Source organism: Protopterus annectens, chromosome 4.part0 (assembly GCF_019279795.1).
Source record: "Protopterus annectens isolate FY-2018-M chromosome 4.part0, PAN1.0, whole genome shotgun sequence".
Lineage (NCBI taxonomy): Eukaryota > Metazoa > Chordata > Ceratodontiformes > Protopteridae > Protopterus > Protopterus annectens.
In genome coordinates this window covers 837,422,810-837,437,465 of record NC_056733.1, presented here as the reverse complement: position 1 = coordinate 837,437,465, position 14,656 = coordinate 837,422,810, and the positions used below count along the sequence as shown (strand labels likewise).

Below are 14,656 nucleotides of genomic sequence, written 5' to 3'. Positions count from 1 at the left end.
ATTGGTTAATTGATGAATGCAAGTTTTATCCCATATAAGATAATGACTAGATTAAGAATAAAGGAGTGATATGAGACTGTTATGTGATTATTATGTGTGTTATAGTAGTAATAACAACACTACAGGTTCAAGATGAATGCTGTTATCATCAAGAGAATTGTATGTACTGTAAATGAAGAAATGGAAATACTGCATTATAAATACTGTAAATGTGTTTACTCTAATAACTATTAAAAACATCACCATGAAACCACAGCACTGTAAAACCAAGCTAATGCAAGAGGCATGCCATCCAATCCCTACCAACTCACCAGTGTGGGGAGCTCCATCAGTTACATTTCCCTTATTAATTAGGATGCACCACCTGAAGTAAAAGCAAACTAAAAAAAAATGTAAAAACAGCTGAGTTTAGCATTCATTTGAGGTGCTATGACCTCAGAGTGTGAATAATTGTGTGGGGGGGGGGGGTGTAGGGATGCAAGGCACTTGCTCCCTTGCATTAATTTTGTTTTATTGTAGTTTCTCTTCATGGTGATGTTTTTCAAGGCATTTGAGTGTGAAAATATTGTGCTTCAGTCTTTTGTATTTTCTGATATCTTTTTTTTTTACTTGTTCTTGATTCAGTTCGGCTATTCAGCATTTTGCAGTAAAAAAAAAAAAAACTTTCAGTCTTTAGCTGTGTGGCTTTTTCTATTAGAAATATTTGAATCACACATGTTCATCATGGTAATTAAGAATGGCGTTTTGCAGAGAGTGACCAGGGGCCATACTTAAGAGCCAGCGATGGAATGGCTATTCCCACAATCTAAAAGTGGTCAGTAACTAGAATTGTTTGTTACATGCACTCTGTTTATATGTGTAAGTTGTAGGTTTCTGTATGTGTACTGCAGGTGACATCTACTTTTTATTTAACATATAGGATGCATGTAGGTGTTCATAAGAATCAACAGACACAATAGCACAAATATACCATCCATGGAGGATAACAGAGATGGACGGGATGAACCACCCTTATTTTTTAAGTTATACACACAGGCTGGGGCAATGCTTTAGGCCCTTTTGAGCTGTCCAGTGGGAGTAAGTAGCTAGTCGCAGTGATGGGTGAAGAGTGTATGAGAGAGGATTTATGGAACACAACAATTCATACTTGTCCTGATGGACAACTGGGGTAAAGCAACTAAAGCAGCTCCCTTGACTGGCACACCTACTATACCCTACTAAATTTGTTTGCCTTTTAACATGACATCTTGCTTGTTCTTCCCTTATTTGAAGGCTGTTGTGAGTTGCATATTTATTATCATTGTTTGTTTTCTGTCTTCCATGGTCTGTCTCCCATAGTTATTCAGCCTGGCCAAGTCTTTCTCTCCTATCTTCATTTATGTCAAAAGACTTTGAACCCCTTTTTGACTCTGCCAGCTCCCTTTCAACTTGTAACTTTGCTCTTCTCACCTCTTTTGTCATACTTTTTAGTGGTGAAGGAACAGGAGGGTCAGAAGTTGATATTAAGTAAAATGGCAGTTAAAGCAGAGTTGGCAAGGTGGGGGTGGTCATCTGTGGGGAACTCATTGAGAAGATCTGTTTTTCTCCATTTACAACAGACAGTTAAAGAAATTCTGCTCCAGGACTGCTTGCCCAAAGGCCTGGAAGACTGATGCTTCTTGATAACCATAGTTGGGATTTTCACGTACACCTTTCCACCCTTTCCACTGAAAATTATCTTCTGAACATTCAGAGGGACTCTTCAAGGATAGTTCTCCCAGCGACTGTCATTTCTTTGGAACAAGCTACCAGTTCATGTGAAACAGAGCACCTCTATGACACTGTTCAAGAGGAACCTGGATGAGTGGATGGGGCACCATAAATTCTTACCAGGGATAGCATCCACAGCCCTCCTGGATATGGGCAGCCATCACTAAATGTAATCTTGGGTATTGACTAGTACCTCTACGGTATTACATTAGGTTGAAATGGCTAAGCTTAAAATGACCTCCAGGTCAATAGCCTAGTAATCTCCTATGATCCTGCAATCTCCTATGATCCTAAGAACACAGTGTGTGAACACTTTGAAAAGCTTGTGTGGTAGAGAAAAGGAACCTGATTCTTCAAAGTGTTATTTGGTTTACAAGTATATAGATGCAAGCCTGCCAACTTTACTGCACATTTATTAAAGTTCTTATACTATACTATACTATAAATATAAATTGAGCTATATAAAAGTAAATCCTTGGTAGCCTACAGGGAGCTCTCCTTAAGAACACATATGGTTAAGGCTTTCAGCTAGTACACTCAGATAAGAAAGCGAAGGTGTACACAAAGAAAAAAAAAACTTCCAGTGTTCTACTTTTTCTCTTTCAAAGTAATAAGGTTGCTAACAAATATCAGAAAGAGGACAAAGGGAATTAAAATAAAGCCTAAATATTACAAACAAAAGTAAAATAAGAAAATAAAGGAGTTTGTGGGGAAATATGAGCAATTGGGCATTCACATAATTAGGACATTTCACTTGTAATACAGTCTTTAAACATTATTGTTATTAGTAATATTTATTTATTACGGTGTAGAGAAGCTGTGTTAAAGGACTTGATCTAAAACTGTGTGGACTACATCAGCAAGGAGTCCATGACATACATTTTGAACAGTTGGCTTTAATAAGTATGCAGAAAATGGTCTTGTTTCTGAGGACTGTAGAACAAAGTATTTATTTTTATTTTTCTCTAATTTCTCAAAGTTTTTAGGTTTCTAATACCATGACAGGACTGGAACCCATTCCTAAGTCAAAGTATGCTTAAAGTTCATAGTATTGTTTCCATCATTGAAGTTAACCAAAAGTTCTCAGCACTCCAAATGTGCCCAGAATTGACTCCTCCTGCAATTCTTATGGAGTTACATGTATCAGTTTGTTGTTTGTCTTTTCTGCTTTTCCCGGTTAGGGGTCGCCACAGCGGAACTACGGTCCGTTAATGATTGGCAGTAGATTTTTATGGTGCCGAGTTGCCAGCCCAATGCCCAACCTTCAGCGAAGGTATGCCCATTCATGCATGTCTTTCGGAGGCCACCCGACCACGGGGAGGACATGCAGACTCCACACAGAAGGCGCTCCAGCCGAGAATCGAACAGGAGAACCTCTTGCTGTGAGGTAACAATGCTAACATGTCTAAATACAACTGTAAATTCTTTTTTTATGACCTCCATTGCTTCTACTGCTATTGAAGCTGTCTGGCTATCCTTCTTCCACATTTCCCTTGTTTCTGCCTGCAAATCCTGGTATTTTTATGGCTTTGCATCTCTCTGTATGCAAGACATTGTAATCACTGGGTGTAGCAATTTCAGTGATCAATGCTACTTTTGTCTTCTTTTCATGGACTACTATATCTGGTTTTCTCGCATCACTTTTTTTGAACTGTTGGTAATCGGTGATCCCATACGATATAAACATCATCATTTTCTGTATTGTTTTGTGGCTCATGAGCCCAATGCTTCTCAGCTACTTCAATATTATAATGTTTACACAATCCCCAGTGCAACAGTCTTGCCACATTATTATGTCTTTCATTATACAGGCCTTCTGCCATTAGCATATCACACCCAGCAATAAGATTTGAGACTGTTTCCAGTTCTGGTTTACTAAACCTGCATTTGTCTGTTTCTCTGACATCTTCAATGGACTCTGTAAATCAATGTGTATGTAGTCCACTATCTTCGGCCCCCAATATTAACCTTTCATTTTTGGTTTAAATTCACCTCTCTTAACCATTCCTGTGTTAGATCCTGAATGACATGAGTTTGTTCCTGGAGTCTGCTGCACTTGCAACTATATTTATGCATTTCCACATTTATTGCCTTCTCATCTGATCTTTCCACCGTCTTTCTTTTGTTTTCGGCACATTCAGTTGCTGTCTGATTTTTATCTGCTTCTCGTTTGATTTCCATTCCCGCTTGATACTGATATGCTTCTGTTAAAGTAAGCATGGTAGTCATCTTACACTTGTTCTCCTTATGTTTTAAAACTTTCACTATGTTTGGATCTTGTGAGGTCAGCAGATAGTATGCAGTCTTATGACTGCAGATCTATACATGTAATTGATTTTGAGGGGGCCCATACCTCCTTCTGAATGGGGAATATATAATCTTGGTATGCACTGATTTTTATAAATCAGTTGATAAGCATGAAGCATTTTGCTTGTTTTCCCATCCAACTGATCCGATACCTTTTGGGGCCAGTCAATCATCCCAAAACTGTAAGTAAAAACAGGAAGAGCAAATTGTTTTATAGCTTGGACTTCTGTTTCTAGATGTCAGGGCTGTTTTCGGTATTTATTCTTCTACAACATTCCTTACTAAGTTTTATTCACATATTCATGTTTTATTGTTGATTTCTCATCACTTCCCAAATATTTATACTCTCTCTCTTGCCCAAGTTTTGATATCACAGTCCTGTCACAGACTGATATTTTATTGGTGGAGCAGCTTTCCTGCTTTAAAGATTGCTTTTGTACATTTATCAAGACCAAATATATCATCTGAGAAAGTTTTGATGATTTGCATGTGTGTTTTCAGTTAATCTGATGAACTATACAGTTTTAAATCATCCACAAAAAAGGATGAAAAGTCTTTACACGAAGAGGCACCCTGGAATATCCCCCTTTGAATTTTTAATCCTAGGATAATAATTTGTCCTTTATCGTGGCTTAGCTGCAAAGTGGTTTGACACTGTTTCATGGTCACTGTAATGTAATAATCGATCAATGTAGGATGCATTTTATACATTTGTAAGCCTTCTTTCATCCATGAATGTGGGATACTGTCAAATGCCTTTTTGTAGTCTATCCATTTCATACTTAGATCCTTTCCCTTTTTACTATTCTCCATTAGGACTTTATTTAGCAACAAACGATCCTTTGTTCCATATGACTTTCTTTTGTTACCCTTTTGTTCTACTGCCATGATTGAGTTTTTTTTATAAATGACTACAAACTAGCAGCATCAATTCCAGTGCACAGTTTATACATTGTCAGAGGGCAAGTTATTGGTCTATAGTTATTAGGATATCTTGCAGGTTCACTATTAAAGAGGAGTATCGTTTTTCCTGTTGCTAACCAGGTTGGTGTCTGTTTGAGGTGCGCATATAAATAGTTCTTACACATGAAAAAAAAAAAAATAAGACCAGGCAGCTGGATAGAAAGTATCCCAACAATCAAATCCAAACTGGAATGTGACCAATGAAGGCAACCAAATCTAAGCGTAAAACACGTTTATTTCACTTCTGTCTGTAACCAGGCTTCCTCAGAAACAATACATTCTTACACATGGCTAAATCTTCATGTAAAAATGTTAATACTTTTAGCCAGAACTTAGGTACTGCATCTAGGCTAGGGGTTTTCCATTTAGGAGCTTTTTTTAATTGTGTTTCAGTTTCTCTGGCTGTTACTTCATCCCATTTCATATCATGTACATTTGAACTTCTTATTCTTTATTTTGCTTCTTCTATCCATTCAACATCTATGTTATGCTCCACAGGATCTTCATGGATATTTCTATAAAATGTGTCTATTTCTCTTTTTTTTGGTGGTGTTTTTATTCCTTATGCCTTGTTTCCCAGTTCTGTATAACACTTTTTGAATCATCAATAAATTTCTTTCTTTGTACTTTTCCTTTATACTTACATGGATATCTTATAAGTTTTTTCTGTCTGTGCGGATATCTTTAGTTTATTATTTGCAATAGTGTACGATAGATCCTGGTCTGTTCTGATACTGCTTGTTGCTTTTATCACGTCTATCTTTCTGAGTATTTTTGCTGATCTGTTACCTCTCTTGTACTCTTCTAACAGTAACATTTCTTGTCTTAATTATTTTATAGTTTTCTATAGTCGATACTTCCATGATGGCATTCGATTTCACCCTTCCCCTTTCCTTTACTGCCCTGTGTTTGTTTGGTAAGATTTTATGTGTTATTAATTTAGCTGCACAGGAATATATCCTATTTACTTCTGTTATATTGCATGCATTACTTAGAAAAGTCTTGATTACTGTAGAAAGAAGTATTTATTTTTATGTTATGGAAACAGCGATGAAGATGCAGACGAGCTGGGTTACCTCATTTTCAAACACTCAATTTGGGACATTTTTTTATGGAAACCTAAGATTTGCAGGGAAACCAAATCCACAATTCAGTACAAAGGATTAGACTTCATTTTTCTATTAAAATGAAGCTCTCAGACATAGAATTTGATAGTTTCTCCTGTTTCATATAATAATAAATTCTTCCAACTGCAGAATAATTGTTTTATGCAACTTTTAGAGAAAACTATGGAAACATTTTTGTACTAAAAATCCCAGCACAGTTGCCATTTTTCATTTTTCCCCCACAGGATGTATTGAGTGACAGGTGGAAACTTTAGCAGAAGGGAAGCATACAATTAAGACCACTTAACTGCACACTGTGATGAGAAACCTAATGAAGTCAATATAGAAGGAAAACTGCAGGTATTTAAAATTCAGTGGACTGCAGAATCACAGGCAGCAATGATTCCAAAGAAAGTCATATCTAAGGAATATGGTAGGCTGGCTTGACAGCTTATTTAGGAAGTAGTTTATGCTAAGGCAGTGGCAACATCCTAACTAGATTTTGGAATTCTTCACATAACGCTCCTACATACAGATGTAGTAAACAATATACTGACCTGGTTAGGAAATAGATATGAAATTGTGGCATAATGCAAAACTCATGCTGAGCAATGGGGTGAATTTCGGAACCATACATGTCTAGCACTTGTGAACCTTCCCAATTTACTGAAATATATCTGAAGGAAATATCACCTCTCTGCTGGTATATTGTGTTTGTTTTTGTACTGCTACATTTTCAGTGGGAAGAGACAACATTTAAGCTAAGAAAAAGAGCTAAAACACTAATTTATTAAATGTCTTTGTTCATAAACTGAGATGAGGTTTTACATATGAACACTGATTTTCATGATATATAAGCATGACAGTACCCTTCTAGCCTGATCGTTTACTTACTGCATAGAGCAGAAATCTTGCATACCTAACAGCTTACCTCACCATGTCCCAGTCCTCATAAGGATGGCCTTAAAGACCTTATATCTGCTCTACATAGTCTTTAATTCGTAAATTGTTTTTCACTTTACCCCTTCAGGATAGGTACTCTACTTTTCATTTAACTACCACTGCATCTGTGAAATAATACTTCTCTATTTCCCTTAAATTGCTACCTTATTATCCTCAAACTGAGTAATATTTTGAAATATGATGACTACTTAGACTCCATGGATTTTGTTCAGATGGTTAGATACTCAGGGGGAAGGGTTTGGCATAATGGTTGATGGCTTCACCTTATAGGCAAAAGATACATGGTTTGATTCTGATTCAGGGTTATTGGCTAGGCTTAAAATGGCCCTTCAGGGCTGTTAGCACAGTATTCACCTAAGAACTGCAGTTAGCACGGTATTCACCTATGAAGCTATGAACTTGAAAGCTTCTTTCATGCATCCCATCCACCTCCTTTCTTTAAGGTTATGGATATTAAGCTCTTCTATCCCATATGATTTCTGAAGCAGAAGAAGCCCCACCTTTTGGTCTTCGTAGGAACTTCCCCTGTACTATTTATATAATTATTTTAATAATGTCTTTAAAATGGATTCAGTATTTTTGTTTTGGGGAGAGGATCACCAATTGGTTATAAACACAAACAATAACATCCTGTTTTCCACTGGTAATGCTCCTTCCTCTGTGTTCCAGTATTCCACTCATCATCCTCGATACTGTCTCACAGAATTAATTTGCCTTTAGATCATCTGATAACACTGCTTCCAAATCCCTTACCTCTTTTATTACTGCTACTACTTTGTCCTTGCTGTGTGTGCTATTTCTCTGCTCCTGATCCTCACAAAAATTGCTTTTGCGTTTCTTTCAGTGAATGCAAGGTGGTGTGCTTTATTTAGGTTGTCCTTGCAGTTTTTTCATAATTTCTACACATTTTGTATTAACCCTGTTGTGTAACAATCATACCTCTCAACCTGGAAACATCAAAAATCTGGACAAAGGTCCATGAAAAATAGGTACAAATCTGTACGCTGATTAACATAGAATTTGCATACATAATTATGTAACCCCACCCACTCAAATGGAATTGTGGGATACCAACTTTTAAACACAAACTAAAGAACAGATAACATATGATCATAAAGCAGAAAATAAGCAGAACAATAGTGTTTTTATTTATATTAATATCTGAACTTGTACAAAATTAAAATACAAATTTCCTTTATAGAAATAAAATTAACTGTGTCTGCACTTCAGCCTTCTTCATTAAATAACACAAAATATAAACCAGAACAGTGTGTGTGTGTGTGTGTGTGTGTGTGTGTGTGTGTGTGTGTGTGTGTGTGTGTGTGTGTGTGAGTGTGTGTGTGTGTGTGTGTGTGTGTGTGTGTGTGTGTGTGTGTGTGTGTGTGTGTGTGTGTGTGTGTGAAACTTATACAGTGTACACACCTAAATATGAGATTCAATGCCCCCCCTTCCTTCACCCAATTTTTAAACACCTTTATTAAATTATCACTTAAGACATAAGCAAACATATATTAACAGAAAATAAGCAAACCATACTAACATTTTCGCAGTTATATACATTACATATCATGTCTTTTCTTTCCCGTTATCATCACTCCAACATTATATAAATTGCTTAATTCCTGCCTTTCATAAATCTCACTCATTCTCCTGATTACTCTACATGTACTGTTCCCACAATTTCCATTTATTTCTATGTAATTTGCTCCTTCCCTTTTCTAATGGTTTCTCTTCCAGTTCTGTTACCTATTTCTTATATAATATTCAGCACTTCAAATAAAGTTGATACAGATGTTGATCTCCATTTTCTAGTAATTGCTTTTTTTCACAGGCAACAGAATTAAATGTAATGCCTTACTATGTCTAGACAATTCAGATCCCCTGTCCCAGCTCAAAAGAATCAGTTCCTTAGTTACAGCCAAAAATATTTCTGACAAGAGTCTGCTATAGGGAATTTTTAAAATATGCCAACTAATTACACTTCCAAAACATATGTGCCCAGTTATCACTTGTTTCCCATCCCACCCCCAACATTTGCTATCTATCTGAGAAAAAAATCTTTGAAGTCAGCTTGAGGTATAAAAATATGTATGAAACACTTCCATGCAAAGATCCTAAACTTTCTGCACTTTGTTGCATACCTGGAGAAATGCATATGTCCTCCCAGGCTCCCAGTGTTCTCTTGTAAACTGCTTTTCAAGTCTCTTTCCAATCTTTTCTAACCTTTTCCAAGTGATTATTATAGTTATTATGCAATATTTCATGCCTGCATGTCATGTTAGAGTAGGGTCTGTACCACTGCACAGTCTCCATATGATGGCCAGTTATGAAAAACAGTAGTGCATAAATCAGACAGTGCATCAATTTACAAATTATCAGCTTCACTACATATCAAACAACAGCAGGCCTATAATGGAATGCCAAATATATATATGTCAGCCATTCCTAGGAACAGAGAAGTTACAGCCACTCAAAATGAAAGTAAGCAAAACAATTCCCAATCCCGACAGTTAACTGTCCTTAATAGCAACAAGACTCTCAAGTTAACCCCTACACTACAAAGCTGGCTAGATCCACATTAGTGTGGCACAAAAGGCCCAGGATAGTGGCAAGTCAACAGGCACACCCAAAAGGAATTAACCAAAAACTGTTTTAACATAAGCGCTTTCATTCGAAAATGGCAACAAACTTCTTCAGACATGATGTCTGAAGAAGTTCATTGTAATTTTCAAATGAAAACACTTATATTAACAGTTTTTGGTTAATTGCTTTTGAGTGCGTCTCTTGCTTTGCCCATGTCTGAAGTAATCACAGGTACCGTGGCACAACACAGTATGACAGGCCTAAGTGATATTGATATATGGTCAAAATTCTGAACTTTAACAAAAAAAAAGTAGCCTAGGCCCTAACTAGGGCATTTTACACACACACACACACACACACACACACACACACACACACACACACACACACACACACACACGTCTGGTCATTAAATGGTCTTCAGTTAATGGCAGCAATCTTTTTGTTAAAGGACAGTTTATGAATAAGCAGGAAAATAACACAAGAACTAAACAAACAACATTAAACAGAACTGGCTAATGAATTAACTAGCTTTACTAAAGTGGCTGGTTCAAATAAAGCATCCGTCACAGACAAGCAAACCTATATTTAACATGAATATGCAAATCAAAGAAAAAAAAATCTTTAACTGTCAAATGTGCCATCGAAGGTTACAAAACAAATGTCAAACATTCAGAAACAAAGAACAAACATATAAAAATCGTTATGATATTCAATATGAAAAAAAACTGTCAAAGCAGCTTTTTGGATCAAAACAGAAAGTAGAAAAATAAAACAATGACAATCTTATTTACAGGCAAATGTTAGCTGTCTAAATTTCACATATTTATTACAAAGCAATGCATCCTAATTTTATGACATAACATTTAATGCTCCAGATGTAAAAATGCGTTTAAACTTATTTCTTAAATGTCCACCGTGTATTGTATAACTAACTGTTGGCTTTCTGCAGAATGCTAATATTTGGGATGTATGTCCAAGAACAGCTGTCTTTTGAAGATCGTTAATGCCTTTTGTAATGTTACACAGATACACACATAATGAAGCATGTAGCCAGTTGCTCATGCCAGAAACATGCAGTGTGCTTTTCTGTCTTTACAGAAAAAGGACAGATGAATTAGGTATGTTTGCACACATGGCAGTCACACACACACACACACACACACACACACACACACACACACACACACACACACACACCTACCTGATTCCCCTCCATGAAAGCGTTTATTTCTTCCCCTCCATGCAGCACAGCAGTCATGTCCTTCCTGCTCACAGAGGCAGCAGCAGCATTCAGAACAGAAGAAATAATCCGTTCCCACTTGCAGCATTCAGAAGAAATAATCGGTTCCCGCTCGTAGTAGTAGAATACATCCATTAATTACAACAGCAGTTTGCAAATTGCAGTTGTTTCCTTCCTACTCACAATGAGTTCAAAACAAATGCATGCATGATGCACGGGAGAGCTGAGAGGTCAATTCCGACAGGCTGATGGAGCTGACAACATCGTGCACGTGCAATGATGTCAGCTCAAAAACGCAGAAACAAAATTAAAAAAAAAAAAAAAAAAAAGCTGGGAAAATCGGAAATGAAGGGGTGCCACTCAGGAATCGTGGCACCCCATTATTTGACCCCAAAACTCGGTAAAAAACGAGTAACTCGGTACAGTTGGGAGGTATGGTAACAATATGGTTGATTTTTCTGAGCAACGTTCTCACTCCAGTCTTTCTGTTACAGGTCACTTATTAAGCTACTGAACATGCAAACAAGCAGCACAGACAGACATCAGAAGACCTTAGCGTATTAAACCTGCCCAGTGTGTAGCTATACTGCATTGCAGAGCTGTACCTCTCCTTCCTACCTTTTTTATGGCTGTCCATCAATCCCAGTCCACGTTGAATCCTTCTCTCGCACATTTTTTTCCACCATTTCTCCTTGTAATTCATTCTAAGTATCTACTATTGTCTCTCCAGGAAGATCTATTTCCTTGTGTCCAACTTGAATCTTCCCCTTTCTAAAAGCAATTAAGCTAGATTTTTCATACCTGAAACAGATGACTTATAGTTTTATTTTTCATTTTTATTCAGTTAGGATTGTGGATATTTAATTTATTACAGTATATGAAGCACAGTACTTTGTTGTTATGGTTACCTTCTTAATCCCATTAGCTGAACGTCACGGTTTACAGTAAGTGGCATGCTTTTGTGCTCCATTTATTCAGCTGTGTGTATAATTGTTTGTGCTCCATTTATTCAGCTGTGTGTATATTTAATTATTCATTTAACCTTTTTCTTCTAGTTCATAAGTTGAAAGCATTTGTGCAAATGAGCAAAGAATGGATGAGTAAACCTGCTGACTGTGTCAGTAAAAACTTATAACCTGACATGTTACATACATTTCTGAGTCCTGCCCATCTACAATTATTGTTTTTTTTTATCTAGTTTATTTTTCAATTTTTAAATTCAAAAGAAACTCATGGCTACAGGTAATCAGTAGGTAATCTAACAGAATCAACAATACAGCTAAATTAAAGAAAAAAAACTTTCTGAAATAAATTCTACTGAAACACTAGAAGTGGTAAATGTGTATACTCAGGGGGGGTACTGCTGTTAAATCTGAAACAAATTGGCTGATAATTACTATGCAGGGAAGACAATAAAAGCATTTTTTTATTATTAACTAGTATAAGAATATTAAAAACCTCAGGTGGCAAAGGATACTTCAGTATAGGTCCTTATTTTTATTAGTTCATATCACATGAACAGGCCTGGTTTTATAACCAGTGATAAACATATGATTATTTGAAAGCTACAGTCTATAAGTAATACTCCCAAGTTTGGCAAGATCTGGTAACTTCTGTGTCTTACCCATGTCCAAATGGTGAAATAAAGTACAAGCAGCAGTGAACTCTGTTGTCCTGGATATTTTTACGGTTCAGTCCACTCTCGTCTCGGAAATACTGCTCAAACTGCTGGTCAATATAGTCTGTGATGGCCTTCCAGCTGCAGAAAATAACAAAACAATATATGAAAACAAATGAGAAAGTTCAGTATGACAGGTATTCATATCAACAAGAAGGTGTGAGCTGTTTCTTCTTACCACTCTGTGTTGTTAACAGCATCACCAAACCCTGGCGTATCTACAATAGTCAGTTTCAGCTTGACACCTTTTTCTTCAATGTCCACTGTGTGTTTAGTGATTTCTACTGTTTGGTTTATTCTTTCTGAGTGAAGAAAAAAAGAAAAAAAAAAAACAAAATGCAACTTCTCCTGTGATTCCATACTGTTCTGGCTCATTTAACATTTTTCTGAACAGTCTTGGCATAATGTTATAAAGACAGTGTAATGCACTGAATAAAACAAAACCTGTGAATCATGAGGGACAGACGAGAGATGGACAACACTCCCACTACAGCTGACAGAAAGCAAATCTGTCTCATTTTGTACAAGCAAGCACGTTCACATTGATCTGATTTATAAAAGCTAAGAATGTGCTAGACTCCAAGGCTAAACTGACAACACATCTGCAACGGTACTAGTCACAGCATCAATAACCTACATGCCAGCAAAATTAATGTAGAGAGAGAGAGAGGGCTGACAGGTGAAGATAGACAAGCTGCTCCAGAGGTTGTTTTTCTTTGACTGAGATCAGGAATAGCTTTGTCATCACTCACTTATATCTATACATCCTGCAGCCATACCCAGAATTCATTGTTCACCATTACATTATTTTAACAGCCCCTGCATGTTAATGCACATCAATTCAATGATCACATTTTAAACCATTTATAACAACATTTAAACCACTTTTTATTTACTGACAATAAACACACAGACATCAAAAGTGGAGTTAAATAGATGGAGCTGTGTGTTTATTTGCCATTCCAGGTGAAAATTATTTTGGCAGATATGCACAAGAGAGGATTTTTAGGGAAATATTATTCAGAATCTTTCACATTCTAACAAATGCAGAGCTGTCAGCTCTGTCAATATCAGGCCTATATTGTTTCATACAGACTATTAAAAGGTGCTCTCTGCCTTGTATATAAGGCAATCTCTGACCCTGCTTTATTGGAAATGCTGCATAACCGTAAGTCAAATGCTACATGGGTTACTTGCTCTAAAGTCTTTAACCTGTTATGTGACATTAATAAAACCTGCTGGAGGGACAGATTTGTCTCCCAGAGATTACCACACCTTTGGAATAGACTCCCACCTGACTCATGTCGAACAGAGCACCTCATTGGTGCTCTTCAAACAAAATCTGGACGATTGGATGGGTAATCATAAGTTCACCCCCGGGGTTCCACCTGTGTCCCTCTTGGACAGGAGCAATAGGTGCTGATCGTGGAAATAAGGGTAGAACTTGGCTAGGCTTGTAAGGGCCCTAGGGCCATTAGCCTAGTAACCTCCTGTGATTCTAATAAAATAAGTAACACAGACCTGCATTACTACGACTTAAATCTGACATGTAAGACTAACTAATTCTACCTGTTTAGAAAAGGTGAAAACATGAAAAAAAATCAGTGTGGGGAAAAAAACTCAGAAAATTACTTCTCAGACTCTAGTGTGACCTGTAATGGAAAATGAAAACAAAGGTAATCCAGAGAGCTTGAGTGAAGTCTGGTATCCAACCTGTGACCCAGAGGGTGACAGAGCTAACAAGAAACAGAGTGTTCTCTGTTTCCATAATGGAAAATGGCTAAGCATCCCTGTTGCTAACACCATCCCTTGCCAGTTTCTGGTCCATATAGCCACTTCACTACATCACCCCTACTTCTACAAAGGGGGGGGGGGGTAGATTTGAGTAGGGAAGCTGTCCAGATTTCTTGTGATGAAAGGATCCTGTACCTTTTTCATTACAACATAAAGGAATGCCATTTCCAACCCTGACTCTTTACACCTATCCGTACATCAGTGTGCATATTGAACCCAGACAGCCACTGTAACTAGACAGCACATGTCTATAAGTACTGAGTGAGCACA

At 37.0% G+C, this 14,656-nt stretch overlaps 1 protein-coding gene across 1 annotated transcript in view; it reads right to left on the bottom strand.

Moving 5' to 3' along the window:
* Positions 1-14,656, bottom strand: part of LOC122800351 (septin-5-like) — a 664,512-nt gene that overhangs the window by 20,386 nt on the left and 629,470 nt on the right. Inside the window, exons 5-6 of the mRNA XM_044069800.1 lie at positions 12,771-12,894; positions 12,539-12,673 (exon numbers count right to left, since the gene is read on the bottom strand). Of these exons, the coding sequence (XP_043925735.1) occupies positions 12,539-12,673; positions 12,771-12,894 (259 nt within the window). The remainder of the gene's footprint in view (positions 1-12,538; positions 12,674-12,770; positions 12,895-14,656) is intronic.